Below are 27955 nucleotides of genomic sequence, written 5' to 3'. Positions count from 1 at the left end.
CCAATCTACACCAGAACGAACACGGTCCTAGGTACGTGCCGACACATGCAACTCTGATTGAAACCAACAAATTTATCAAGTTTTTGACTTCAAGGAACTATAAATTTCAGTCCGAACCATCTTCTTCAAGCCTAAAACCCTAGCAACGTGCTTGAGACAGAACTGCAGGACAAAATGCTAAGAATGGCGACCAGCGTCGTAATGAGCAGAGTGGCGTTTCGAAAGAGAGGGATACAACGGCACACCTAGCGTTCGCGATCTGAGTGTTGGATACGAATGAGTGGGTCGGAGAGAGGGGAGGAATTCAACTTCTGCACAGGCTTCCACGCTTAACAATATTCAAATCGAAGGCTCAATGAAGATATGTAACCCAGATCCATAAAATCGGTGGTACCGGGCGAGGAAGGGACGTGGAGGAAGGTGGAAAACACGAGCAGCTTTCCAGAGAGTGGTTGCATAGATGTATCCTTCTCCACAAGAAGATTGGCAATGCATTGTGCAACGCCGTGGTCCCTACAGTATCACCAAACTTGCCATCGTCTTTTAGTAGTTTTCCAGACGTTCTTTCGCAACCAATTCCTAAGTAAAGCAAGTGAAAATTATTCCAAAGAGCTACAAAAAGCCAAGCACAGTCAGGCCTTCGTGATCTCTTTATAAAGCACATTGGCATGATTCTCAACAAATACACACATCAATCGTGTCCCCTCATATGATGTGTGGGCTGGTTGGACGTCTGCTAATGGATTCTTACTTATTTGCTCGCACATGCATTTGCTGAAATGCATCGTGAACCCTCCGATTGCGACGCTTGGTTCCAAACTTAGGGCCTGCTGAGCTTCAACTGCTACAAACGCTACAAATAGAGATGGTTTTGACAGCACTGCAGTTCATCGTACTCCTTCAGACACTTACCGAAATGAGAAATCTCGGTTCACTACCACACCCCAACTGGGGGCCATCTATTCAGCATTCTCGTGCATCGTTGCGAAAAACGTAGTTGCTTTCTTGCTCAGTAATAAAAGATGGAACTTTTCGTCCATCCTTCGTGGAGAATAAAGTACGTATGTAATGTTTCAGATTGCAATGTTTCACTGCCGACGGTATCGTTATGGGCTAAAATATGCGGCAGTATTTCTCTTCTCTGGTTCTGAAGTTCAACACGGTTTCCATCCGCAGGGTCCCGAAGGATCCTCCGCAATCACGACGCTGCAGCTCGTTCACATCCCATTTGCTTGTCAGCCTCCAATAAAATATTGAAACGTCGGATGCTCTTTGAAAAGAATAATATTATTTTTCATTCGTGATGATAACGTCTGCTAAACTTTAGGAATTTAAAATGAAGGTTACATTGGCATGGGAGATGGATTTTGAATCAAGTATTCTAAATGATCTCCAAATTAGAGAGAAATAAGGAAAACAAAAAATATTTTATAATGTCTTTATAATTAATAGAAAGATAGTGACTAGTTTACTTTATGCACATTTTTATAATTTAGTTTTGATGATCTGAGGAAGGAAAAAAAAAATGAATTTTTATTTTATTTGAATAAATAAAACTAAAGAGAGAGCAATGACAAATCAATAGCTCCAATTATGATTTTATTACATTTACTCTGCATTAGTTAGTTTTGTGCATGCAACAATCACTTGGTTTTCAATATAACAAACTTTCAACATTTTCTTTTCATGAAGGTAATTTTAACCATATTATATATAATATAAATATTTTTACGATTATAATAGTAGAACTAAGAACAAAGTCCTATTACTATTTCTAGATGGACCTTTGTATATATGAAGATCCAGTTTGTGACAAGCCATGGTTTTGTACTTCATACTCAAAACAAGCTACAAAGAAGACACAATTTACTACAAAGTTACCTAAAGCCAAAGGAGGTAATTATAAACCAAAGCACGTAAAAGACATTGTAAGTGACTAATATAAGAAGAGAAAACATCTTGTTGGTATTGATTTCATTTTGAAATTGTCTAGTAAAATATTACATTTATGATATATCCATGGTTTTAAGGATTAATATTTATAGAATTATTATTTTTTTAATTGATACAAACATAAATAATTTTAAAATAAGAGTTAATGCTTATGTAAATTTGTCATAGTAGAAATATTTATGAGAGATAAATTTATATTTTTTTCTAATTAAATCAATTAATATAATTAAATAGAGAATTCAATTTTTCTTTATTATGAAAAAATTTCATGGTGTAATTTTCTTTTTTTAAATAAAATTGCACTAAAATTTCAAGAAAATAAAAACTACTACATTTCTATACTACCTCTTGATATATATATATATATATATATTTTAAGAATTAAACCTAGATTTTGATTTTTTTGATTTTTTAAATTAAAACTTTTAAGCTAGATAAATTTTAAAGAAGGTATAAAATAAATTTAGAATATAAAGCAAATAAATTTCTATTAATTCAATAAATTTACTTGAAAAAATAAATATAATTCAAATGCCTTAATTTTTTTAAGCAAATTATATTTCTATCAACTCTCTAATAAAAGATAGCAGTACTTTATCAAATAAATATAATAATCATCTGCAATACTTAAATTCTATTTGATTATAGTTACTTATCTATTAAATGTACATATTTCTATTACAATTTTAATGTTATTAAAGACTATTTTGTATTCAGTGTTTAAAAATAATAGAATTAAAAATTAATTAATTAATTATAAGAGTATATAATTAAAAAAAATACCATATTTAGATCTATGAAATGAAATTATTTATTTCAAGCAAAAAAAAAAAAAAAAAAAACTATACTTTATATTAATAAATAAATTAAAGTTCTATTAAATCAAATCACATACAATTAGTAAGTAATTTGGAAATTTTATCTTCTTAGCAAGCATATCACTATCAAATAAAGCAACTTAAATTTATATTAAGAATTATGTAAAGAATGCCAAAAGATCTACCCCTTTTTCCAATCTCTTTATTTCTTTATTTCTTTTTTTAATCTCTCTATAAATAGATAGTAATCATTCTAGATTTTTTTTAGTGTAAACCATCAATCAAAACAACCATAAACAATCTTCTTGAGTACTTCACAAACTTCTCTACATTATAGAATATTAAATTCTTTCTTTTGCATAATGTTTAATCAGTATAATAAGAGATTTATTTAACAATATGTACATCCTTAATGTCACTCATTGTATAAAAATCAATTTTAAATTTGCAAATAATTAGCTCTCTATAATACTACGATAGTCGACAAAGACATACAATAGATGCAACTATATTTAAACACAAGTCATTATAATCTATATATATATATATATATATATATAATCAATGATTATAATCTATATATATATATATATATATAATCAATGATTATAATCTATAATAAAAAATAAAAAATAAAAAAACTTCTATATTGGTAGGGATAAAAGAACATAATATCATTTTCAATTCTATGAAATGATGTTAATAAAACCAAATTAATGAAGCTTATATGAAACTCAAATTGTAAGAAAGCCTTAAATTTTTTATTCTTCCAACACGAATTTGCAATAAGCCAAGACTCATACTTAGACACTTTTTTTTTAGTTTTTTCTATTTTTAGGCTTTTTAATTCTTCTAAATTTAATTTATAATTCATTATATACTTAAAGATGAGCCACAACACAAAGATTTTTTAATATATTGTACAAATTTCAAACTTATTATATTAATTAGATATTATAAATTATAATATTTAAAAATTTAATAATTATTAAAGATAATTTAACTTAGAAATTACGTATGATCTTTAAAAAAATAATATAATATTTTATTTTCCTAAGAACATAAACTTAGTAATATATATATATATATATATATATATATATATAAGCTTAAAATAACTTCTAGGCAAGAGGCTAAATATTTAATAATAAAGTCCATTATATGTTATAATCACATAAAAGATAAAAATAAAAATAAAAAAAATTACTGAAGAAAAAATTAGTCTAAGATCTATTTTTTATCTAATCAAATATGATACTAAAGAAGAAACAAAAATATAACAAAAATTGAAGCAAACTTTTTCATTTCTATGCAATATCGCATCAAACTTATAAAATAGTCTATAAAAAATGATTAAAAAGGAAATTAGACTTAATGATTATTTTTTTATAAATAGAATAATAAATACGATAAAGAGAGAGATAGTAAGAGAGAGAGATTCTTCTAATAATTACTTACAAAATAATTCTTAAAATCTTGCAACTAATGATATAAATACATATTAAGAAAATTAATCAATTAAGACCAAAAAAACTTCTTTTTTCTACATCACATCTTACATAATAAATTTCTTATCTATAAAAAAATATATTAGACAAAATTTTATAATATAATTTTAAATTCTTAAATTCTATTTTATCAAAGCTTATAATTGTATCTTAAAAATTTTGATTTAAAGATATGGAAACTTTAAGCTTTAATTAAGAATTCATTAAAATAAAAATAAAAATAAAAAACTACATTCATTAAAATTAAAATTACAATCATTATTAAAAGATGTTTTTCTAAAGGTTTTTACAGTCAAAAAAACAAAAAAAAAAAAAAAAAAAAAAAAGAAAAAAGACAAAGACAAAGTTTTCTACTAATATCCTATCTATTTCTAATAATTAAAGAGATCTAAAAATTTAATACAAAATCTATTGTAAAACTAGAGAAGTTCAAATCTTTTTTTTCTTTCATGTAGGGATTGAGCATTTTATTATTAATTAGTATGCTAAAAATTCAACTATCACATGAAATAATAATAAATAAAACATGAATTAAGTTCTAAAAATCATTTTAGTATTCAATTCTTCTTATATACTTAACATTAATTGGCATAGAAGGCAATGTAAACTAAGTTCTAAAAACCATATTGATATTCAATCCTTCTTTAAGGCTTAATTTTAATTGGCATAAATCCAATGTAATATGATGTACTAGGGCATCTAAACATCTATAGACAAATATATATATATATATATATATATATATAAGAACATTTTTAAAAAGATCAAGTTTAAGTTTTTTAAGTTTTTAGATACCTTTTTTATATTAATATAGAATCTCAAATAATTAATAATATACTTATATAAAAAAAACATAATAAACCTTGAAACATTAATATTCAATTGAAATAAATATGACTACTCAATGTCCAGCAAGAAACCTCTTTTAAGTAAAAATGAATAAAAGTAAGACAAAGACAATAATAGCTTGGCACATGGCTAATTGGTATATTATAAAAAAACATCTTAATCTTCTAAATCCTAACATGGCTCTTATTTCTTTGCTTATTAAGTAGATATTAAAAGTAACCATGATAAAAAAAATCCAACATTCTTATCATAATCAAGTTTAAAATAAGTCAAACATATTATAATAACATTCTAATGAAGTAGGATATATATATATATATATATATATATATATGTATTTATATTGATAATCAAACATATATCTAAACTTGCTTCTAAAAAATCTAAAATTAAAAACTAATTATAATTATTGGTAAGAATTTAAAACATATATATATATATATATATATATATATATTTTAATATTCAACTACATACTTCAGTTTAATAAGGAACTCTAATTAATGAGTAATTTTGTAATTTATAATTCTTTTTATCTTTATAAAGCTTGTATGAAGAAAATTAAGTATATTTTAGGCCATAAAATCCAACTTAATATGAATTGGTTTGAAATTAGATTGAAATATGACCTACATTCTATAGAAGAGCCTTAATAGATACTTATCTCGTATAATATCTTAACACCTTACATTCTCACTCTTTGTGACTATCTTATTTTATCAAAATTAATAATTAGATAATAACTATTTGAAATTAAGAATAAATAAGGTCCAAAAGATTTATATTGTGGCATAAAAAAATCTACGTATTCTAAAAATATATGCATTTAAAGTAACTAATTTGATGAAAAGATATATGTGGAAATATTTGGAGAAAAAAATTAAAACCTAGCATTAGTAACCATAATGCACTTTGTCTTCTAAAAATAATCATGTATGTCATTTAGTTTTTTTAGAAGAATATGGCAATGCAACAAATATATAAGTGAAGCATTAGCCTACTTTATCAACTATGTTTATATTAAATTTTCTATAACCTATGTCTTGTTTTTATTTTCTAATAAGTAATATTTAGCAAAGACATCTCTTAAGTCCAAGATGTAAAAAAGATTTTTTTTATTATTATTATTAATGCATATTTAGGGAGTAAAAAGTCCCTAATTTAAAAAATGTTACTAAAGAAAAATTAGTGATATTATATTGTTTAAGATAATGTAAAAATGTAAATAAACAAAAACATTTGGTATACAATAATTATATATATATATATATATAGATTGATAGTTTGGGTAATTGAGATTAAAATTGGTATAATATAATTTGACAAAATTCCATCTCCAAAGGTACATATATCTCACCTATTCCTAGAGACTTGAACTTGGTTCTAGCACTATGTAATCTTTTTATTCAATTAACAGCATGGAGGTAAAATAAAGTAAATCAAAAGTATTGTTCGTATGAAAATTGGCTTGACAACGGGATCTCATACGATTGAGTGCGGCAACTTTACTAGCTTTTCACTCAGTCAGTGAAAGCTTTTGTCAATCAACAATCTCACGATACTAGCAACAGCCAGGACTTCAGGAATTTTCACCGAAAAGCTGTGTTGACATTGCTTGAGGCGGCTGACGTTGCTGGATGTTTGTATATTAAATCTCTTCCGATGATTCAGTTGCACGTCTCGAAGGACTTTTGGAATGTGCAAATTTAGATGAATATGAAGAGTATACTTGAACTCTATTTTACACCGAAACATCCTTGCATCCCGCAGCAAAGGTTTCTGGGCATTCAATAATTTACTTTCCGTTGTCAATGAAGAATTATTTCCAGAAAATGAAGCCCTGCCATTCAACGTGAGACACTTCGTGGACTGTAAGCTCAGCACCTGCCATGGAGCCGTTCCTAGTTCTCGTGCTGAAAACACTAGATTAATAGATTAGTGTTACCTCGGATTAGAAACAAGGCCCACCCTTGTCTGGGTTGGTGAAAAATGCGACTGTGGCTCAGCAATTGAGAAGAAACTCTTTAAGTCACTCTTCTGTTTGTAAAATACATTATTTAAAGTAGTTATTTGGACCCAGCAGTGCAAATTTTTGTGAATATTTATGTCATCGGTTAGCCTATAACTCTTATCTAACGTTCTTGGATCGTTTCTCAGCAGCACGCCTCCTGTGCAGGAGGTTTTGTGAGTGCTTCAGAACAGACCAGTTTTTGAAACATCGTAGAAGGTTTGTGTGTAGATTTTTGTGTTGTTGAAAGAATCCTACCACCACGGTTACTTAGCTCACCTACTCCAAATTAGTCAGACGCAATATTCGATCTCACGCACTCATCAGGACTGACTGGATTGGGGGGAACTGGTGTTGTTTTGTTTGCCGCAGATCAATTCCTAGACAACGTCACACATTTGCACCGTCTTTAGCGGCCCCCGTTACTGAAAATTATTGACCATGGATAGATTTGTGAGAGGATGTGACAATGTTGTACTTTGTCTGAAATATCGATTTTCTGCATTCCTAAAACTTCTGCTCCTCTTTGCACTACTCAATCCAGTCCACAGTCTCCGACGAATGAGCACCCCCAACCTGGCGTCCATGCGCATTGGCATCGCCGGATTACAACTCAAGGAACTAAGACGTGCACACATAGGGCTGGAACAGCATTGTCGATTGCAGGTTGAAGCAATGCAAGGCGCCTTGCGAGATTCCAGCAAGAAAGTCTTTGATGATCCCAATGGGGCTCGTCGGGAGCTCGTCAGAGTGCAGAAGTTGGTCCAGACCTGTAACTTGAATCTGACCGCAATCGGTCAGCACTTGCAGTCTCACGATCTGCTTGCCAAAGTCGGTCAAAGCGTTGCCTCGGCGGAGAGTCTCATTGATCAAAGCGAGATAACAGGCCCTCTCCCCTCTCCGCAAGTAGAGAGTGTTAATGACGAAGCCAGCGAGTCTGTCTTCGAAACAGAAGGGTCGGCGCCAAGTACATTATCCTCTAGAGTCTCTGAAGATCGCAACTCTCGACAGACAGGCCTCACTCCTTCGATTAACAACCTCGGCCCATTTCCAGTTCCGCCGAAGTTCGAAATGTCCATGAGCGAGTTGGTCGTGGATTTCTGCTCCAACCATGTTATTCGCACCCTATCCACCGCGATCATCCGCCTCGATCGCAGCTGCGGCGGAAAATTCCACACGACTGCGAAGTACACTTCCGGCGTGTTCACCATCCGGATGCGCGCTCCCGCAAACGCACCTGGCATGATAAACAGTTTTTACATTTCCTCAAACGATGGAGCGCTCGATATGATAAGCTTCGATTTTGTCGGCAACCAGCCAAACCGCGTGCTGACGGCTTATGCCGTGAACGGAAATCATGAGCAGAAACTCAAAACTTTCCACATGGATTTTGACACCACAGCAGAGTTTCATCAATATACCATCAAGTGGGACAACGAGATGATTGTTTGGATGGTTGATGATGTGGTGCTGCGCACACTACGTGCTTCCTGTGTGAAGGATTACCCTACCAAGCCAGGTCACATCTTTGGCTATTCGTGGGACGCGTCTAGCTTGAACGACGGCGCCATGGCAGGGCGCATGAACTGGCTAAATGCGCCGTATTTCATGCACTTCAAGAATTTGCAGGTGACGTCGCCTCTGAGGCGTGGAGATTGGGTTCCACCCCAGCAGAAAAACGTTCAGAGAACCTCTACGAATTCAATCCGCCCTTTCGTAATCGATTATTGCCCTTGGAGCGTCGCCGCGGATGCCGAACATGATGTGGACATCACCTTCGACAAGAAGGGATGCGGGGGCCGTCTCCGGAGCTTGAATTCGTATCCCTCGGGGAAATTCAGCTCTCGCATCAAGTGCGCGGAGGGGGATACCAGTGGCCTGCTTACCAGCTTTTACGTCTCTTCAGGGGAAGGCACGATCACACAAGACGAAATAGACTTTGAGTTTCTGGGAGACAACAAGCGTATCGTGCAGACGAATTTCTACGTGAACGGAACGAGTGACAACGAGCAGTGGGTAGAGCTCGACTACGACTGCTCCTCGGGGTTCCACACTTATGCCATTCATTACGACCAGCATCAGATCAAATGGTTTGTGGATTCGAAACTGGTGAGAACCGTCGTGAAGGAAGACCAATTGCGGGAGAGGCTTCCATACCCCACGAAAAGAATGTTTCTGTACTCGTCTGTGTGGAATGCCTCCTTCGTGAACGATGGCGGGTGGACAGGGAAGTGGCACGGCATGGGAGAGCTGCCGTTTGTTGCGAGATTCAAAGACGTAGTGGCTCAATACTTTTCGAATGAATGATTGACGCAAGCGCGGCAGTTGTGATATGCATATGAGATCTCTACGGTGACTCTTATGTATACTAGTGCTCGATGGACCTCGAGATGGTCCAGATCATTAAATTTTGATGACGCCATGAGACACTGAACCAGGGCTGCGTAGCTGCGTCGGAAGAGACATGTGTCGCGGTGCATCTCTGCTGTAAGGTATGTAGATAAGTGGCCAGACTATATTAAAAGCAGAGATGATGTCTGGCTTGCTCCGAAGTTCAACGATGGCAATATGTTGCAAATATCAATGTTGCTAGCTGGCGACTGTCCAGCGTACACTGTATGTATGTATAGCATGGTTGGTGGGGGAACATTCTCAGAATTTAATTGTAAATATTAGTAAATGTTTTGAAATTTAGTAATTTGCAAAACGTTTATTTGTACCTAAAGTGCATAAAACTTAAAATATATTTATAAAGCAGTAGACTAGTATATAAGAACTACATGGTTTGGTCTATTAGTATTTTGTATGTTATGTAAGTGATCTAAGGCAAATATATCGATATACATATATATATATATATATCCAAGCATATACAAACAATAGTTTAAAAACAATACTGGTAAGTTGAGAAATGAATATTACTTGTTTCAAATGACCTTTCGATATCAAAGTTTCAAATTTTTCATATTTCAGATTTAAAATATATATAACGTACAATATTCTCTCATTATTTATTTTGAAAAAATATTAAGAATTATAAATATTAAAAATACATAGTGAGATATTTTTATCTAAATCTATCAGTTTATATTCAATTTATATTTAAGATGGCATAATATTTAAATTTCGTGATTTAAAAAATAAATAAATAAAAATCTAAATTTGATTTTTAAAAAATATAAATAATAAAACAAATAACTTACATCAAGCTTTTATTTTCTTTAAAAGTGTTTTGATAGTTAATTATTTTATTTTTAATTTTTTAATTTCATAATTTAACAATCAAAATATATATATATATATATATATATATATATAAATCAATATTGGTTATATGAGGTATTAGAATAAACTTAATATATATATATATATATATATATATATATATTTGCTATAAAATATTTCTAAAAATTATGATATTTAAGTGTTGTAAAACATTTTTGGTGCATATTACAGAATTGGATGACTTTTACTCATTGGATGCCAAATAGTACATTTTTTAAAATTTTTACATTAAATCTTAAAATAATACACAAATATAAGAAAGAATAATATTAAACTACCATTGATATATTAGAAAATTACGAATTCATTTATTTTTTACTATAAATATAGCTTTGATAATATATATAAAGAGAGAAATAAAAGTTTTTTTTTTGGTAGTATAATCCAAGCACTATTAACTTCACCAAGAATATTTCATCTCTATCAAATTATAAGTTTAGTTTAATTACCATATAGATCCAATTGCTCTTGCATAAGTACTAATAATATTATTTATTTTTATTGGTTTATTTTTATGAAAATTACATAAAGCAACACTCTGTTTTCATATTACTCTTTTACCACTCTCAACTTTTAGAATTAATAGAATTTATTTCTTCTATTACCATGGATTACTTTATAAAATCTTTAATTTTAGTATTTATTTCAAGCCATTTCAATTTCATGCACTTACTATCTCCTAATTGATTTTATAACTTCAACTGATAATTATAGAATCATTTTTTATATAATGATTTTAATGAAACACTGTATAAAAATATTATATGTTACTTTAGTCTATACTTTCACAAAGATAAAAAGATAATAAACTTAAAATTCGTTCTATGATTTATGATTTAGATGTGGAATTATTTATAACAATCTTTGAAGATGCAAATATTTTTTTTACTATGGAAACAGTATAATTTAATCTTGTACAACCAACAACCATCACATGTAACTTGGTAAAAATATAAAAAATCTCGAACCAAAATTAAATTTGCATACAAAATATATTTAGGACTAAATAGGGGCCTTAATATAACTAATGCAAAAGATGTAAAAATAATTTAGAAAAAAATGAATAATTCAAGTTTTGCAATTAGAAGACTTCAAAATTTAATTTTTCTATCATGTTTTAAGTACTCTTGGCAAAAAAGAATTATTTAAAAATAATTAGTGATCTAGTTTTACTTAGACACTTCGAACCAATTGCAAAATGGTGCATTATACAAAAATATCAAAGAATAGTCCAATGTAAAGAATTAATAGACAAAAATAATATGTTATTAAATTAAAATAAGCATAATTAATTTTAAATGGTTCAAAACAAATGCTATTGGATTTTTTTTAAAACGTAGTTATAAATAGATTTATTTTATAACTATGTAATTAAATAATATTAATAAAAAATAATAGAAAATTGCTTCATGTTCTAAGAAATAGGTATCATGGTAAAATTTGGCAAAAGAACAAAAGAACAAAAGAACAAACTCTATGATTCAAAAGTTTTAAACATATGCAAATTTTCTTTAGATATATCTTTTGTAGACAATTTAGACACAAAGAATTAGTATAGCTTTTAAAAGTGATTTATAGAATGACAACTAGATATATTTGTTTTAAATAAAAATATTTATTTAAATAAATATGGATACCAAATCAAAAAATCAAAAAAATCAAAGATAAGAAACTAACAATTTATGGATTAGAATGTGGATAACAAAAGAAATCACAAGATGTATTGAAAGAATTCTTGTTGGATAGAATTATGGAGTTATTTTTATAAAAATGCATATATAAGTACTTGTGAATATATTAATGTAAAATATAAGTATATATATACATATATACATATATATATAGTTGTTTCTAAAGACTTGTGTAAAAAGAAGACCATGTTGTAAATAAAAACCATATCTTATATGAGTAATTAGTACTAATAGTTATTTTATTTAAAAAATATATCATTAATATAATTATATATAATATTATTTTTAAAAGAATAAAAAATAACAATAAAATACTTTTACACAAAATTGAAGTGAGCACCAAATAATTAGATTTATGTTTACTCCATAAACAAATACTACAAAAATAAAAGTATTTTTGAATAAGGTGAGGAATAATACTACAAAGATTTGAATTTGTATTCTACTGGCTATTCTAAATTGCGATTTAACACTATAATTGGATTAGATTTTTAAATTTTTTTTAGTGAAATATTTTATATTACCCTGTGTTGTTTCATTCAAAATATTCTTTCAGATTCTATATTCAATCAGCATCTAACTTTAGTTAGAATGTACAAATATTTATAATATATTTTCCAAAATTTCTTTCGATGGAAATCATTGTGCAACATGTAGTGTTGGAAAAAACCACTGATGCCAACACAAATTAAACCCTATAACCTTAAATTCTAAAATCTTCAACCCTAAACTTTATCCTCAATCGTAGAAAGAGCGAATTGTTTTCAGAGGGGACCAAGACTAGATGAAACGCATCCGTCAACGAAGTGGACAGAGGCTGGACGTGAAGAAGTTTCGTCAACGAAGGGGCGGGGGCGGGTACCGTGGGTTGGACAAGAAGCGATTTCGTCAACCGGCATCACGAAGGAATTGCGCTTGGCCAGGCAGAAGAGCTCGTTGCGAACAATGCCAGAGAGCAATCTCGGGCGACCAGTTTCGTGGGCAATTAAACAAACTGGACCCGCATTTAAGTTGATCTTGGTGACCCATCGCATTTGTTACGGCACGAGAATCCATCAATTCTTAGCTGTAGATCTTGGTGACCCATCTCAGAGATCATCCTTTGCCCCCCAACACATCCCCCCCCCCCCCCCCCCCCCCAGTAGGTTTCTCTTGCGGCTCTTCTCTTGTTGCTCTCATGTGTGCACGGAGCCTCGAGCTGTAGATTTGTGCTTCGGAGCAAGGCCTTGACCGTTGCGTGCGGGGAGTAATGGCGCCTGCCTCTGATGCCCCTGGTGATGGAGAGAAGCGAGGGTTGATGGTTAACAACTCGCTCTGCAAGGAGAAAGTCCCATTTTTCACTAAGGACGGATCCCGGAATGGTGCGTGGAAGATTATGGATGGCTTGGCTTTTCGTTGGTGGCTTGGAGAAAACCTGAGTTTGAGGGGGTGTCTTCTGGCTTTGGAGAGTTTGAGGTTCTTAGTGAGGAAATTAGGGTTTAGGGTTTTGAAGTTTTGAAGCCCTGATGGAGTTGTGTGATTTGTGTGGCAGTGACGTGGTACATCTGCGGGCCAACTGTGTACGACTCATCCCATGTCGGACACGCGAGAAATTATGTGACTTTTGATATCATTCGACGGATACTCGAGGTATGATCGAGCCTCGCAGTGTAGTGGTGTGGTGGTTTCAAGGGTTTTATGGTGGGTTGTCGTGGCGAAGAAGCTCACGCATTCACGTGCTTTGCAAGTACAGGATTATTTTCACTACAATGTGAAGTATGTTATGAATGTCACCGATGTGGATGACAAAATTATCAATCGCGCGAGGAGAAATTATCTCATGGACCAATATCGCAGTGGTGCAATTGATTTGAATAAGGTGCGTTCTTTCTTCTGGGAATCACTCGTTGTGCTTACTGCTCTTTTCAATAGTCGTGTGAGTGTTGGTATTGGTTATTCCCAAGTATGGTTGTGACGGGGGTTGATTTGGACCCAGGTGATTGAAGACTTGGAACGTGCTATGGAGGAAGAGCTGGTCAAGCAACAGAAAAAGGTTTCTTTACTTTTGTGGAGCAATTTTCGATTGGATTGCGAGGTTGCTTTAAATAGAGTAAAACATCTCTTGGCATTGTGATTTTGCTAATTCTTCTTTCTTCTGCATTGAACTTGTCGCAGATATCAGATACAGAAGGAGGGCTGGAGAAAGCCACCTCGTCGAGACAAAAAGACGACTTGGCAGATGTGAGTGGCTTGGACTTGTATTCCTTAATGCAGCAACGTTGAGATTTATCTTCTAAGCACTGGCATTCTTGCAAATCAGTTCTTTTTAGTTCTAGTTGCGTGAGACATGAAATCATTGCGTTTGGATCTTACAGAGAGTGAAGCAGGAGCAGTTAAAAGTCACTAAGATCAACGAGGCAAGGGATTTGCTACAAGGTCAAAAAGAAGAAGCTAGGAAGTTAGGAGGAAAGGAGGGAATTAACATGCTCCTGGGAGGGAGTGCGGCTGATAGTTTGGCATCTCAATTGGATGCTAGGCTTGGGGCAACAGTAACAGATCACGCTATTTACAAGAGTCACACTCTCAAGTACTGCACTCATGAGCTTAGTTTAATTTAATCTTTTAAAAGCTTGACTTTAAAAGAATAAGGGACGCGACCCTCTTTCTATTGTTGTGTGCCCCTCCAGTCGTTATATTTGGAATGTATTGCCCCCCCCCCTTTTTTTTTTTCACTTAAGTTCTTTTCCCACAACAAACGAATCCTTAGGAAGAGATTTTCTGGAAGTTAGATGTCCGGTTCGCTAATTGACAAGTATTGTTCATTTGTGTATGAATTTAGGTATGAAAACGAGTTTTGGGATGATATGACAGCCTTGGGGTGCGGCTATCCCGATGTACTTGTGAGAGTGACTGAGTAAGTATCATCAGACCCAATTGTTTGAGTCTAGTCTGTGGTATTTGTATTTGTCATGGGGTAGATATTCACAACAGAACATTTTTAGAAGTTGATTCAGGAATCTGTCTTTTGCATTGTGTGAAGATTTGTAGAGGTAACACTTCTCCATGTTAATCCGGAGTTTAACGTCTTTGTATGAATAGTTAGATCTATCCCTTTCCTTTTTCTTCTTAGAGGACGTCAAGTCTTGAATTTGCGAAAGTACATTAGGACCTGAAGATACAAGTAAACAATTTGCTTGCGACAATGGAATGCAGTGGTATCTGACTGTAGAGGAATGGCGTGGTCACTATCTGTGGCAGGTATATGGATAAAATTATTGAATACGTGGAAGTCGTTTTGGCAAATAAATTTGCTTATGTGGCTAATGGGAGTGTTTATTTTGACACCAAAGCGTTCAGGTGTGTCATTCTACTTCTCATAAATTTTCTAGAGCTTCCGCACAGTGATTACTAGACGGTCTGGGGGAAGAAGTGCTAGGTATCGAGAACAAGTTTGATCTGCCGATAGATTTTTCATTTGAGATTGCATGTTGATACCGTTATTTTGCGACGGTTTGTGGAAATCTCTATGTATGGATTATAAAGTTCAGAACATAGGCGAGTAAAAAAAGAAAAGAAAAGAAAAGAACAGAAAGAGGAGAACATTAAATCTCTCCTTCTCATTGCAGAGAGGCAGGCCACCAGTATGGAAAGTTGAACCCAGCTGCTGTCGGCAGCTCATTGCTGGCCTCTGAGAGTGAGTCAAATTTTGAGACTTCTGAAAAAAGAACCAGCTGCGATTTTGCATTGTGGAAGGTGGGTCTATTTTACGAATCATTTTTTCTCAAATTTGATGTCTGTTCCGGAGAAATCAGATATTGGAAAGAAAAGAGTAGAACACTTTGTTATATATTAATAAAACACATTTAATGGTGTTCCACATGAATTCTTAGCTTTCGTATGCGGCGATTTCTCAATATTGTACCGTATGAATGTTGCAGAAAAGTAAGCCTGGAGAACCTGCATGGGAATCCCCTTGGGGTTTGGGACGCCCAGGTTGGCACATCGAGTGTTCTGCAATGGCCAGTGATATACTGGGTGATAACATGGACATTCATTCTGGAGGACAGTGAGTGACTTATATCTGACCTTTTTTTTTCTTACATCTAAGCTGCAAATGACTTTTTCGTTTTTCAATCTATTTTCAGTTTTACTTCCACAACACATATTTGTTGTCGGATAGTTCCACCCTTTTCATTTGCAATCTTATCATTGATTTTATGAGTAAAGTTTATTGGTCACTTGGCATCATCTGGCCAGCAGATATTGAACCTTAACTTTGCTTTGACTTTGTAGTGATTTGCAGTTCCCACACCATGACAACGAGCTGGCTCAATCTGAGGCGTACTTCCACTGTCATGAAGTATATGCTCTCCCTCTTCTACTATTATGTGTTCTTTCCAAATGTGCATTTATTGAAATCACCTTCTCCGCAATGAATCTCGTTAACTAAATGATGGTATTACATCTGATGAAGATATGATATTAACCTCGTTTTCTTATAACTTTAAAGAAATCACTCCTTTCAGTGTTATATGATGTATTTCCACTCGCCTCAGTGTACAATGGAATGATCTAGGTTTCTGGGCCGTGTAGCCTTCGCTTGGAGTAACTAGTGAGAGGATTTGCAATTTTTGCACAATGTTGCATATGTGAATGTCTGGCTGTCATGAGTGCAGTGGGTCAGATACTTTTTTCACTCTGGACATCTGTCTATTGATGGGTTAAAGATGTCGAAGTCTTTGAAGAACTTCATAACGATTAAGGAGGTAAGGACTTCTTTCGTGTTCTTAGTTGTTTTGACCTGGTATCTCTACTGGAGTTGAACGACATCGACTTTTTCATTGCCTGCCTGTGCACATTTGTGTGTGATGAAGTGATGTCCCTCTCAGAGAGTTACGGTTGACTTAATTCGAGAATGTGATGTTTTTGGGACCAGGCACTGACAAAATATACAGCAAGACAGCTACGTATGCTTTTTGTTATTCAAAGTTGGGACAAGGTATTCATCACTGCGGAATTTGTGTATTATATCTTTCAACTAAGATATGTACCTATGAATTACGTAAAGTTTGCACCATGTGATTCTGAAGTGTGCAATATTCAACTAATCCAAGGAGTTACCAAGTTGCAGTTAGACATATTCTGATCTTCTTCTTATTTTCTTTCTGCAGTCGATAAATTTCAGTACAACTGTTGTGAACGAGGCTCTACAAAAAGAGAAACAGTTCAAAAATTTCTTCGCTAATGTGGAATCTTATTTGAGGCAGCATGTACGTGCACTTCCTGGTTCTGCAGAACTTGATTTTCTGCTTAGTCTTTCTAGAAAGACTCTGGTGACTGAATCTCTTTGTTTCTATGTAGTAGGCTACTTATTGTGGCATGCGCTGGTAAGTGTAATGAAGTAATACTGATATTTAGTTTCTGTTAAATAAGCAATTGATCGCTGGTTTGGAATAGTCATCCAATATTGCCACTGTTCTATTGTTAAATGATAAACGAAGTTCTCACACCATCTAGCATTTATGCGGCAGCCAATGGCGGGAATTCAAAGGCCAGGAGATGATGAGAAGCAATTGTTCAGCAGGGTGGACCAAGCACAAATCATGGTAGGTTTATTCTTTCAACTCTCGCGGTGTTCTATGCTATTGAATGTCCAATGTTTTTCCGTCTGAAGCTATTATCATCTGATCCCGAAGTGGTAATTCATTATCTTGTAGTTTGCACACACACACACACACACACACACACACACATATATATATATATATATATATATTCAGCATGCTATTTGCATTGTTCTAAGTATTTTACTCCGTCACAGGTGCGGGAACGTCTAGAAGACAACTTTGATACCGCGGGTGCTGTTACAGAATTGCTTACCTTAGTCAGAGATGTGCACTCCTACATTGACAAGTGCAAGTCGGTAAGTCAGATTGGTTCCTTGAGGGAGTTTTCTTCTGATGCTTCTACATATAGTTGTGGCGTCATTTCCACTTTTGCTGTACATATGCTTTTACGCAAATTCTCTTATGCTTTCATTCTGTTATTTTAAATTGTGAAAGGTGTGAGTTAAGAGCAATTTAGGATTGTTTTTGCTCTAATTTTCTCGCTGCAGGCAAATGGAAAACCGCAGCCTTCGCTGTTGAAAAAAGCTGCGATTTTTGTGACGAAAATTCTTGTTGTGTTTGGTAAATTTTCCATTTCTCATTGACTGAAATTCATGGTTTCAATGTGTTAACATTTTTGGAAGTTGGACAAGGATGGAACCGAAAAATTGGAATCGGATACTAAAATTTGGTCAAGGTCCTTCGTGTGGTTGGTCATAATTGTGATGTTTCTTCCGTGCTAAATGTGTTGGTGCATCTTTTCTGTATCACTTTCTATTATGAAATCTTACTATTTGAGAGCACGGAACAGAGGCTTGCTTTAAGTTGAACAGGTATATTTATTTGCTTGACTGACCATTGAACTGGTGTTGGCAGGTTTGTCGGATGCGAAGAACGACGAGATTGGCTTCGGCAGTACTACAAGCCAATCTGGCTCAACTGGCAATCTTACAACTGTTGTGGTATGTATATGAGATTCTCTCTAAGACCAAGTGGAAACATGCCACTTTGACACCAAAAGTTAGTAAACTCTTTTCGTATCTTGTTCTTGAGTAAAATCATTTGTATAAGTAGATTTTGATTTGGTGGATGTTCAGGCTCCATATGTGGATGGATGGGTGTCACTTCGTGACAGTGTGAGATCTGCTGTCAAAAGTAATGCTTCTCAGGTACTATCTTTTTACCCTGGAGTATAATTTGATGTTCCTTAGCATCTTTTAATGGATTGAGATTACTGACCCTTACACGACGGCTGGAGATAATATAATCGAGCAGAAAATGAAGGAAAGAGGAGTCTAGCTAAGAATTTTCAATGTTGAGGTGCACTATGAAATGTAGCGTAATTACTGGTCTTGGAACTTTCTATTTCATGGGGACAGCGGAATGCAGTTTAGATTGGTGCTTTTCAGAAAGACAGACAATTTGGTTTGTTGTCACCAGGCAAAATTGATGGAGCTAACCGATAAAGTCCGGGATGAAGACATGGTTGATGCCGGAGTATGTGTTGTGGATGAGGGCAACACATCTACTTGGAGATTAGACGACCCACAGGTGTTACAAAGAGAGCGTGATGAACGAAGACTGAAGGTGAAGGAGGAGAAATTGCGTGTCCTTCGACAGAAAAGGCTGCAGAAGGTCTTTTTCAATATGTTCTCTTATCAATTATTCGGCAGTTGGAAAACAAAATCTTCCAAGTATTCAAGTCTGGTGCTTTTACAAATTCATGTTTAGGTCGTTTTCCTACGCGGTTCATCGTATGTATTAATATTTAAGACTCTTGGCAATCATCGTTCTTGTTTTGGCAGCTTTTAAAAGTGGCTATTCACGAAAACGTCTATTTTTTCTGTATACCTTTCTGCTCTATTCACCTTTGTTTATTTGACAGGCGAATTTGCTTGAAAAGCATGAAGCATCTTCCACTTCACCACAAGAAATCTTCAAGACCAAAGACGAGTACAAAGACTTTGCTTTTGATGAGCGTGGTGTACCCACTCATGACAAGGGCGGGAAAGAGCTGCCAAAGAATGCGAAGAAGGTGTGCTCTTCCTCTGATACTTTTGTAGTAGTATTACTACTAAGCTTTTTTGACGCAAGGAATTCAGCTGTTTCAGCCAAGCATTTTGTCATCGATGTACTTAACATGAAGCTGAAAGGATCCTGATAAAATCGATCGTTATTTCCCTGCAGAAATTTGAGGCAGCTTACAAAAAAGCTGTAACTGATCACGAAAAATTCAAAGACAGCTTGGTGAAAGATCCGCATTTTTTACAGAACTTGCGGGCGGAATTGCAGGAGATAGTTTCTCAAATTCTACGATTAGAACAAGATAGATAACATCTATGACCATTATTCCATCGGATGTTTTATGTTCCTATTTGACGTTGGAGTTAGAGATCCAACACAACAGTCTCTTACAGTCAGATTTGCATAGAATGCGTCCATCTCTGGATTGGTCATGGTCATCATCTCGCTGGTCATGGATTCATGATCATGCGCATGGTCATCATCTCGCTGTCCATTCCTATTGTTTCGAATAATCTACAGTCCCATTCATTGCATGCGATTCTACCATATCTTAACTCAGGTATGAATCTCTGGATTGTATGCAGTTTCCAATTGCCCATTATCGAAACTTGCGATATGAGAGGGTTGGTCACCGTCTATCTAGATTTAGTTCTTGGCTTGAGCCCAATTCCGCAAGTAGTTGTCAGTTGGAGAAAAGCACGTTCTGTTCTTAAAGTAGTCGGCTCTGCAGATACGTTTTAATTATTGAATTATGTCAGTATTGGGAAGGCAACAGGTCCTTGGGAACAATAAGAATACGAGAGTTGCAGTTATATTAACTTAATGTCCCGAGAGCTACTTCTTTTTTGCTCTCGATGATGGATATGGACATGCCTGCTCTATGCTTAGTTGTACCATGGATGGAACGAATTGTTGCTAATCTCATATACGCTTTTGAGAACAACTTTTACAGGATGATAAATGACGACATGAGATTAATATGGACTGTTAAAGAGTTCTAGATCTCCCCTCAGATTCACAAATACATTCGTATCATTTTCTATGACTCGTTAGGGGTTACAATAGCTGAGAAAATACTTGATAGATTTTCTAAAAGACGGTTTAAGTCACAATTTGGTTTCTTTACAATCATGTCAGTAATGTATCTACGAAATTGTTTCGACCGCTAACTGTACTCCGATTAAACCACAACCTCTGGCAAAAGTACTCTGTACAATTCGGCTGCCACAATGTGTTCGCATGATTTGTAGTGAATATGGTAGATTCCTCAACTTGATCCAGCACACCATTTCTCATTACTCGAATCATTGGTTCCAGCCTGGTGGTTGTGGGGAGTGTTGATGCTCGCTATTTGCAACGGAGCAGCCGTATGGTGAGCTCAATACTGGAAAAAGTAGCGGAGGTGGGACGTCGAGTGCAATTGGCTCAGTCTTTGACATTCAGGGCAGCAGGATGCTTCTGAGGACGTGGATAATTTAATCGTCGGTTTGCTTAAATCTCGATGACATGTGCGAACTGAGCCGCACCAACTAAACCAGCTGGTCTGGTGAGGCTCCCCCATTCACTCGTACACCTCTTTGTTACGCTTCTGTCAGCTGGCTTGTACAAAAATGTGCCATGACCAAGCTCTTCGCTGCTGTGAGATGGCCCTGTGATGAAGAGCGCCTCGTCTAAAGCAGCTACACAAATAGGGTTTACTTCACTGTCTGGAATTGATTCCACAACTGACCAGGATGCAGTTGTGACATCATACCTGTGGAGATTTTTCCCATTTAAAGTGTACAATCTCCCATACATGACTGCGAAGGGACCAGCTGGACGCGAAGTTTGCATCTCCATAGACCAGAAGCCTTCAAGCAACGTCCATGCGTTCGCTGATGGATTGTAGACTTCGGCACTCTGGGAGAATTGGCCCTGGCTGGTTGAAGAATAGCCACTGACAACGTAGAATTGCCCATCGAGGCATATACCTGTTGATTCGTCTCGCTCCTCGTGCATTGACGCGAGGGGAGCCCATTGGTCAGTCTCAACATTGTAAACTTCAGCTGATTTCAGTGCGACTTTATCATTATCGTGTCCTCCTGCGACGAAAACGTAGTTCTCCACAACTGAGCATGCAAAGAATGAACGACTCGTTGGCATAGGAGCTTTCCTAGACCAGGTTTGAGTAACAAAGTTGTAGATGTACACTGATTGTAGAGTCTCATACGTAGAGGGATTCCATCCGCCAAGAACAATCAGCTTTCCGCCCACAGCGACCATTCTGCAATAACCCACACAGTAGACGTTTAGTTCCTGTTCAGCTGAAAATTAGCCAATCAGTAATAGTAAACTTCGAATTCAAAAACCATTCAATTCTGTGGCACAGCTCCCTGAGGTAGACTGAAATTGAAGTCAGAGTTTCAAGGACCAAACAAAAAAGAATAGAAAGAAGAAAAAAGAAAAGAAAAGAAAAGAGATTGAAGGCTGGCTAGAGACTTTTTTTTTGTTTTTTTTTTTTATTAAATGATCATGTCGTAACATACTCAAACGCAAGGGAATGAGAGACAAAGGACACTGCTAGACGAGCTGCCAAAAGCTAAATTTACTGAAAGAACAAGACCTTAGGACGACCGGGACGAAGGGACTGCACTAATGAAAACCATGAAAGATGACATAGGAGATCACGATCTAGCTGGCGCTGAGGAACAAAGTCTTACCGGCCGACAATCGGGAGGCCTTCGGGAAAATCGGGAATAGGAGAGAGACGCTCCCACGTCCGTTGCTGCACGTTCAAAACGTTAATCCCGAACATGGGCGAGTGCTTCGTAGACGAGGAAGAGCCAGGGGTTTTTGCTGCCAACGACGGTGCAGAGAGGGGCTCCACGACTTGCATAATGCACAAGAGCTTCTCGCTTGTGCCACTGCGTTTGCGCTCTTGATAATACCACGGGCTGTTGACGAGCTCATTCCATCTTCTGGAGACTTGCTGCAATTGCGCGTGCGACTGGGGCTGCACGCGCAGCAGGCACTGCATAGCGACGTCGTCTGGGAGAGCTGGTATGAGTCCATCGTCCACAGTCATGGTCTTCTCGAAATTTCTGTAACTCATTTTGCAAAAATGCTTGAACCACTGAACTATCCCGCAAAACAGATCCAATTTCCAAGCTCCGAACACTCAATTTAAGCAGTTACCACTACAAACGTTTGCACTATTCGAAACATTTTTAGAAAGCGCTAGAAAATCGTTTCACAGGACACAACTCCAAATAGAAACCACCCTCGGACTTCAAACTACCTCGATCACTTCCAACTGAAACTATAATGCCAACGGATTTGTTGCCCTTATGGTTTGATTCCTTTACACGCCTAATATCATAATCTTCAAAGCTACTCCAGACGGAGACCTCACGATTGGACAAAAGATTCACGTTCCCAGACAAAACAATACCAAAAGAACTGCAACCCTCGAGATTTTTTACAGTAGCAACGGTTACAACCAAGAGTATGCAAAGAGGATAGCTATTACAAAATGTAGGCAAAGGTGTACTCTTAGGAAATCCCGCAAAAATGTAACAAAGCCTGTTCTTCGGAGAAAAATCGAACTAAAGCGGAGCATTATACTACGGTGCCAAAGGACGTTCGTTATAACGGATGAATGATAATGCCCTACTTGCAAGCAAATGGATGAATAACGGTTCAGTTTGAACAGCATTGGAACTGAAGGGCCTGGCTGAGCTGGCGTGGGGAGAAGGGCGATGAACACGATTGTGTGCACGTGGATTTGTACGGTAGATGAAAGGAAAGCACCTTTGATGCACAAACATATCATCTAGATAACTGTTGGATATTGTATGGATGAATAAACCTTACAAATCCCTAAGTCCACGTAGGACGGCCAGCTCCGCGTAGGCTTTATAGAACGCTTCCAGAGATATGGATGGACTGGGATAAGATTCCACGTGGGTCCGTCTATTCTCACTTGTGCTGAGTAAACAAAGTGCACTGGAACTCCCTTCGAACTTTACTGTTCTAGACAAATAAATAAACAACATAAGTGATGTATTTTGATGTAAATCTCAGATTATATGGGTTTCTTCTGCTTCGTTTATATTTTTTCCACGGAAGTCTAACAGTGATTAAGTGAAACTGTTTATTTTTAATATTTTGTGCATCAAACATTTAAAATTGTAAAATTTCATGAACAACATCTCAACCTCTATTTTTCACTGCAGTAATTACTAATTTCGCACTAATTCCATGATATTTTTATGATTTTAATTTTAATTTTTTTGAAATATTTTAATTCTTGCATGTATTTGCACAAATTTTAAGATGCTTGCTATGGAACGCCACCTGGAATGTTTTGGCGCGAAGGATAAAACGCCACCTGACTCCCCATTCAGTGTTGGAGGAAGCTTCGGCGGGGTTCCTTTGACGCCGATAAGTTCGATCCAGAAACTCCCCCCTTGCAGAGGCGATTGAGCACATCGACCTTTGCCCTTTTCTGCTCGGTGATGACGGTGCAGTGTTCCTCAAAAGTTGTGCTATCGGCTGCTGCCATGTTGCTTGCTTGGCTAAGGCTTTCTCGAACCTTGGCCCCGCTCCCTTTGTGACCCTACCACGCTGCGCTTGTGAAGCAGCAAGCCACAACTCCAGAGCGCCGCGTAGCTACTTCTCGGATACAGCACTGGGCGGCTTCTCAAGCTGGAGTTATTTTGCCACTCACTCTTGCTCTCACATTCGAGGGAGGCGAGAGCCTTTGTTTTCTTCGATCTTCCTTTGTTGCTTGCCGCTCATCACCAAGATCGTCCAACCTCAGGTCGAGGAGTTCACTGTTTCTCGCCTGCAACCTTGTCTCCAGTCCGACATTCAGTTAAAGAATCCGCCAGCAGATGGGACAAAAAGCAACGGCAGGGGCTGTTCGGATTACGGTCTGAGGTCAACAATGTTAGAAAAGTTTTCAGATGTGCGGAACTCAATTGAGGTGCATCAAGGGAGATTCTGATGTGGTTCGGATGTAGGTGTTGAAGTGGTTAAGATAGTGCATACATTATGGGCTCAATACATTGCAATGGAGAGTTACTTTCACCTTCCTATATTTTAAATGATTAAAAAAAAAAACCCATAAATGTATTGAATGAGTGTCTCTTTTAAAAGGAAGGAAGGTTTAGTCTCTGAAAAAGATGAGGAGTTAAAATAATTAAAGAACACATGAAGAGAAAGGAAAAGAATTAAATACATTTTATTGTTGACCACAAGTTTGTAGAAAGTTTGTATCATGTTTATGTAGCATTCACATAGAGTTTGTTGGAGAAATCTTTAAAGCAAAAGATGTCTCTAAAGCATGACTGAAACTTAGAAGGGATAGAATGCCTTCGCAGCGGTTAGTGTATAAATAAGTTATTTGGTTGAAACCGCTACAAGAAAGCTGGAGAGAAATGATATGGTGCTTGGCCATCTAATTATTGGATTTATGGGTAAGACAAAACCTAAGATTGTTATTGTGACATTCATTTGTTATGGTTCACGGTACATTGTCATTATTATTATTATTATTATTATGATTATCATCATTGCTGGAATCGTGTGTCACGCAATGCATCTCTAAATTGTAGAATTCAGAAGCGTAGACAACTCTTTTAGATGTAGCACAGAGTTTTAGTAAAAAATTCGTTAAAGCCATGCTGAAATCCAAAAATGTTGCATTCATAGTTCAACGCTTGATTCTTTTTAAAAAACAATAAAAATATCCTTGCTTGAGAGATGTTGGCCATCAATCAAAAAACGCATCTCAATTTTGAATTGCATTTTTTTTCAGCTCAATTGCACAAGTTTTTGCTAGTCTGTACAATAGAGAAGGTCCAGCACGGCAGAAATGCACAACAAAACAATCTCCAGGTGATGTGGTGTGTAGAGCACCATGGATGCTGGATATGGGGTAGCTTGCAAGCTCTACATGAGGGATTACTCCTAATGGACTTGTTTAGTGGTTTGTATGATAAATAAGCTCTATTTCAACACAGTTGCTAATGGGTTGAAGTTACCAGGTCTATTCGGCCAAGACCGCTATTCCCTCGATAATGCCCAACTCCGCCTTTCGTTTCTGCGCACAAATGGCAGAACAAGAGAGCATTTAACAAGGTGGTCTTGATACATCCTACTCTTAAATCCGCCAATTTTACAGCATTAAAGAGACTTTCGGATTTTATGCTGTATGAAACAGTTTTCATGGGCAAATCTCATGACCTAAACTCCAGACGTTCCTTTCAAATGACTTCAAACGACATTCAGTAGAGTCGATGCGGCTTAAAGCACTTCAGATTTTATTACTTGCAACATCAAACCCCTGAGGGTTTTCATAGAAGAGATTTGAGACGGCAGAGTTTATCCTACCAAGTTACTAGAGGCAGACAATTTCGAAGGCAAAATTGAGAAGACTTTGAAGGAGGCAACGTAGATGCACGCATTTTCTACCCGACCTCGTGCATTCTGCAGCCACCGCATCCAAAATAAAACAACTTCATGGGACATACTGCATAGCTCGCAACACCATGAGCTCTTTCTCTAAGGAATCCGCGTGGTTCGACAGGGAAGAGTTTGCCTTCGTCAAGAGAACAATCTGCCGGCTGTGATGTTCAAGGGTCTCCGCGATACTGCGAATACACTGTCTGTGCTCCTCCTGCATTGTTGCTACTATATTCTTTAACTTATCTAGTTCAAAATTGTGCGGCTCCTTTTTGAGACTGAGACCTACGTGATCGGCTTGCCAAGATTCCCCCCGCGCTTGTCCTCGCAAAGGTTTGTGATTCCACTGCGTAGCATGAGATGTGTCGTTATAATTCTCTTCTTCTTCCGAACCTTGATTCAACTGCACTGGTTCTTTCGAAGTTTGTTGACTTGACATGGTCTCATGCTCTTTCTTAAAAATATTCAACTTCTCCCGCAGTGGTTCTGGCATACCGGCATCATCCATTCTCCAAGATGTCAAAGGAGATACACTCCTCTCAACTGGACGGGGAGAACCTTCCCTGGATAGAGGTATTTTGGACGAGGTCGACCTCAGCCTGTACGGACAACGCTTCTTCTTTTCTTTGATCCCTTTCTTCTTGCTCATCCTCTCTGTTTCTTCCTCTTCGTCGCCATCAGAAAGCATGTGATCTAGACGTAATATTTTCAGTAACTTCTTAGCTTGCTGGACCTGAGCACTCTTCGGTCTTGATAGTCGAGGTGACGCCGAGGGAGTCTCCTGAGAACGAGTTTGCAAAACAGATCGAGGATAGTTAGCAGCCTCTACATTTGAGTTAGGCATTTTCTTTTGAAGAGCGCTGGTTTTACTCAATCTACTCTTCCTCTTTACCTCCATCCCCTTCTTCACCGTCTTCATATTGTCGTCATGCGTTCTTCGAAGACTTCGACACCAAAGCATTGTCTGAATGTCCAAGTTGCCATAGTTGGCGCTCATTGCGACCTTCCTCACTCTGCCGGTGGCTAAAATTCATCAAAATTTTGAGTGTCAATTTGAGGACACCGTATTAGCAGACGCAAAGAGTTGCTTCACTGAGTCCAGTGTTGCTCATCAAATTATTCCCAAACGAGCCTCATCTTTGTTTCCTAAGCGTAAATCTGACGCAACCCCGTCAGAACTGGGAATGTGCCGTGCTGGTAATCAGAACTGTGTAGCCACAACTGGTCGCACGCAAGCATTTCTGTATGGTCGCGGGATTTGTCTATGCCTACGATGGAGCGCCATGTCTAACTGCTTACCTATCTGATTGTGCATAATTAAGAACGGGGAATTCCAATCTTAAGCTTGGCGGAAAGCTGTAATTTGAAGTGATTTTTCTATTCAAATGCCCATGCTGGATGTCCTCGATTAATTTTCCTAGTCTTTTCTTCCGTAGTGCTTTTTGTGTAATTCTGTTCCTGAACACCACCGCAATGCAGTAGAGGGTTACTTTGCTTGATTCATCACGACTCGCTATTCTCAAGTACTAAACTTGGGCTAACGTGCTCCTTCCTGTCAAGATCATCACCACTTAATCCGAGAAATATCCACTACAACTGAGACAGCACAAAGCCGCTTTAAAACCTTGTGAACCAGGATCGTAGCTCATAAACTCCCCTAAACAGAACGCGTTCTCATCATCAGCAAATGTGCAACGTAACTGCAAGTGAGTTGAGGTAGTTCAGACCAAGCAAGAACGACTTTGTAAAAATATGCTATTTCGGCCAGCATTTTGACACTTCGTTG

The 27955-nt window shown here is 36.4% G+C and overlaps 3 protein-coding genes and 1 long non-coding RNA gene across 5 annotated transcripts; 2 read left to right on the top strand and 2 right to left on the bottom strand.

Moving 5' to 3' along the window:
* Positions 1 to 62: 62 nt before the first annotated feature.
* Positions 63 to 921, bottom strand: LOC112286573 (uncharacterized). The gene is made up of 2 exons (XR_002971064.3): positions 752 to 921; positions 63 to 513 (listed from the first exon to the last, which is right to left on the bottom strand). It is a non-coding gene; the product is annotated as an uncharacterized LOC112286573 (long non-coding RNA).
* Positions 922 to 7134: 6213 nt separating this feature from the next.
* On the top strand, positions 7135 to 9806 carry LOC112286506 (uncharacterized). Its single transcript, XM_024528439.3, has 2 exons — positions 7135 to 7355; positions 7509 to 9806. Exon 2 carries the CDS (start codon positions 7578 to 7580, stop codon positions 9441 to 9443), a length of 1866 nt encoding a protein of 621 aa, XP_024384207.1. The 5' UTR covers positions 7135 to 7355; positions 7509 to 7577; the 3' UTR covers positions 9444 to 9806.
* A 3229-nt stretch (positions 9807 to 13035) lies between these two features.
* LOC112286467 (uncharacterized) lies at positions 13036 to 20255 on the top strand. 2 transcript variants are annotated; one of them, XM_024528376.3, is made up of 22 exons: positions 13036 to 13473; positions 13644 to 13741; positions 13845 to 13970; positions 14088 to 14144; positions 14267 to 14332; positions 14467 to 14678; positions 14931 to 15005; positions 15350 to 15448; positions 15718 to 15844; positions 16030 to 16157; positions 16385 to 16451; positions 16768 to 16857; positions 17028 to 17090; positions 17263 to 17361; positions 17623 to 17697; positions 17913 to 18014; positions 18207 to 18279; positions 18574 to 18659; positions 18795 to 18866; positions 19138 to 19332; positions 19583 to 19732; positions 19885 to 20255. In XM_024528376.3, exons 1-22 carry the CDS (start codon positions 13362 to 13364, stop codon positions 20029 to 20031), a joined length of 2319 nt encoding a protein of 772 aa, XP_024384144.1. In that variant the 5' UTR covers positions 13036 to 13361; the 3' UTR covers positions 20032 to 20255. The 2 variants fall into 2 exon arrangements, with proteins under 2 accessions (XP_024384144.1, XP_024384145.1); XM_024528377.3 differs by lacking the exon at positions 19885 to 20255 and having other exon boundaries at positions 19138 to 19428; positions 19583 to 19716.
* Positions 20256 to 20666: 411 nt separating this feature from the next.
* On the bottom strand, positions 20667 to 23280 carry LOC112286468 (F-box/kelch-repeat protein At1g80440). Its single transcript, XM_024528379.3, has 2 exons — positions 22422 to 23280; positions 20667 to 21985 (listed from the first exon to the last, which is right to left on the bottom strand). The coding sequence occupies exons 1-2, from the start codon at positions 22811 to 22813 to the stop codon at positions 21214 to 21216; spliced, it is 1164 nt and encodes a 387-aa protein (XP_024384147.1). The 5' UTR covers positions 22814 to 23280; the 3' UTR covers positions 20667 to 21213.
* Positions 23281 to 27955: the final 4675 nt, after the last annotated feature.

Source organism: Physcomitrium patens, chromosome 9 (assembly GCF_059467195.1).
Source record: "Physcomitrium patens ecotype Gransden chromosome 9, ASM5946719v1, whole genome shotgun sequence".
Lineage (NCBI taxonomy): Eukaryota > Viridiplantae > Streptophyta > Bryopsida > Funariales > Funariaceae > Physcomitrium > Physcomitrium patens.
Note: the sequence above shows the minus strand (reverse complement) of the source record. Positions and strands in the feature narration are given on the sequence as shown.

Excerpts from the sequence above, each read along its gene's own strand:
- LOC112286506 (XM_024528439.3), top strand. The coding sequence starts at position 7,578 with ATGGATAGATTTGTGAGAGGATGTGACAATGTTGTACTTTGTCTGAAA.
- LOC112286467 (XM_024528376.3), top strand. The coding sequence starts at position 13,362 with ATGGCGCCTGCCTCTGATGCCCCTGGTGATGGAGAGAAGCGAGGGTTG. Across the intron at positions 15,449-15,717 it reads TTTGACACCAAAGCGTTCAG|AGAGGCAGGCCACCAGTATG; the intron begins GTGTGTCATTCT and ends TTCTCATTGCAG. Across the intron at positions 19,733-19,884 it reads TGCCAAAGAATGCGAAGAAG|AAATTTGAGGCAGCTTACAA; the intron begins GTGTGCTCTTCC and ends ATTTCCCTGCAG.
- LOC112286468 (XM_024528379.3), bottom strand. The coding sequence starts at position 22,813 with ATGAGTTACAGAAATTTCGAGAAGACCATGACTGTGGACGATGGACTC. Across the intron at positions 21,986-22,421 it reads GGCCTCCCGATTGTCGGCCG|AATGGTCGCTGTGGGCGGAA; the intron begins GTAAGACTTTGT and ends GGGTTATTGCAG.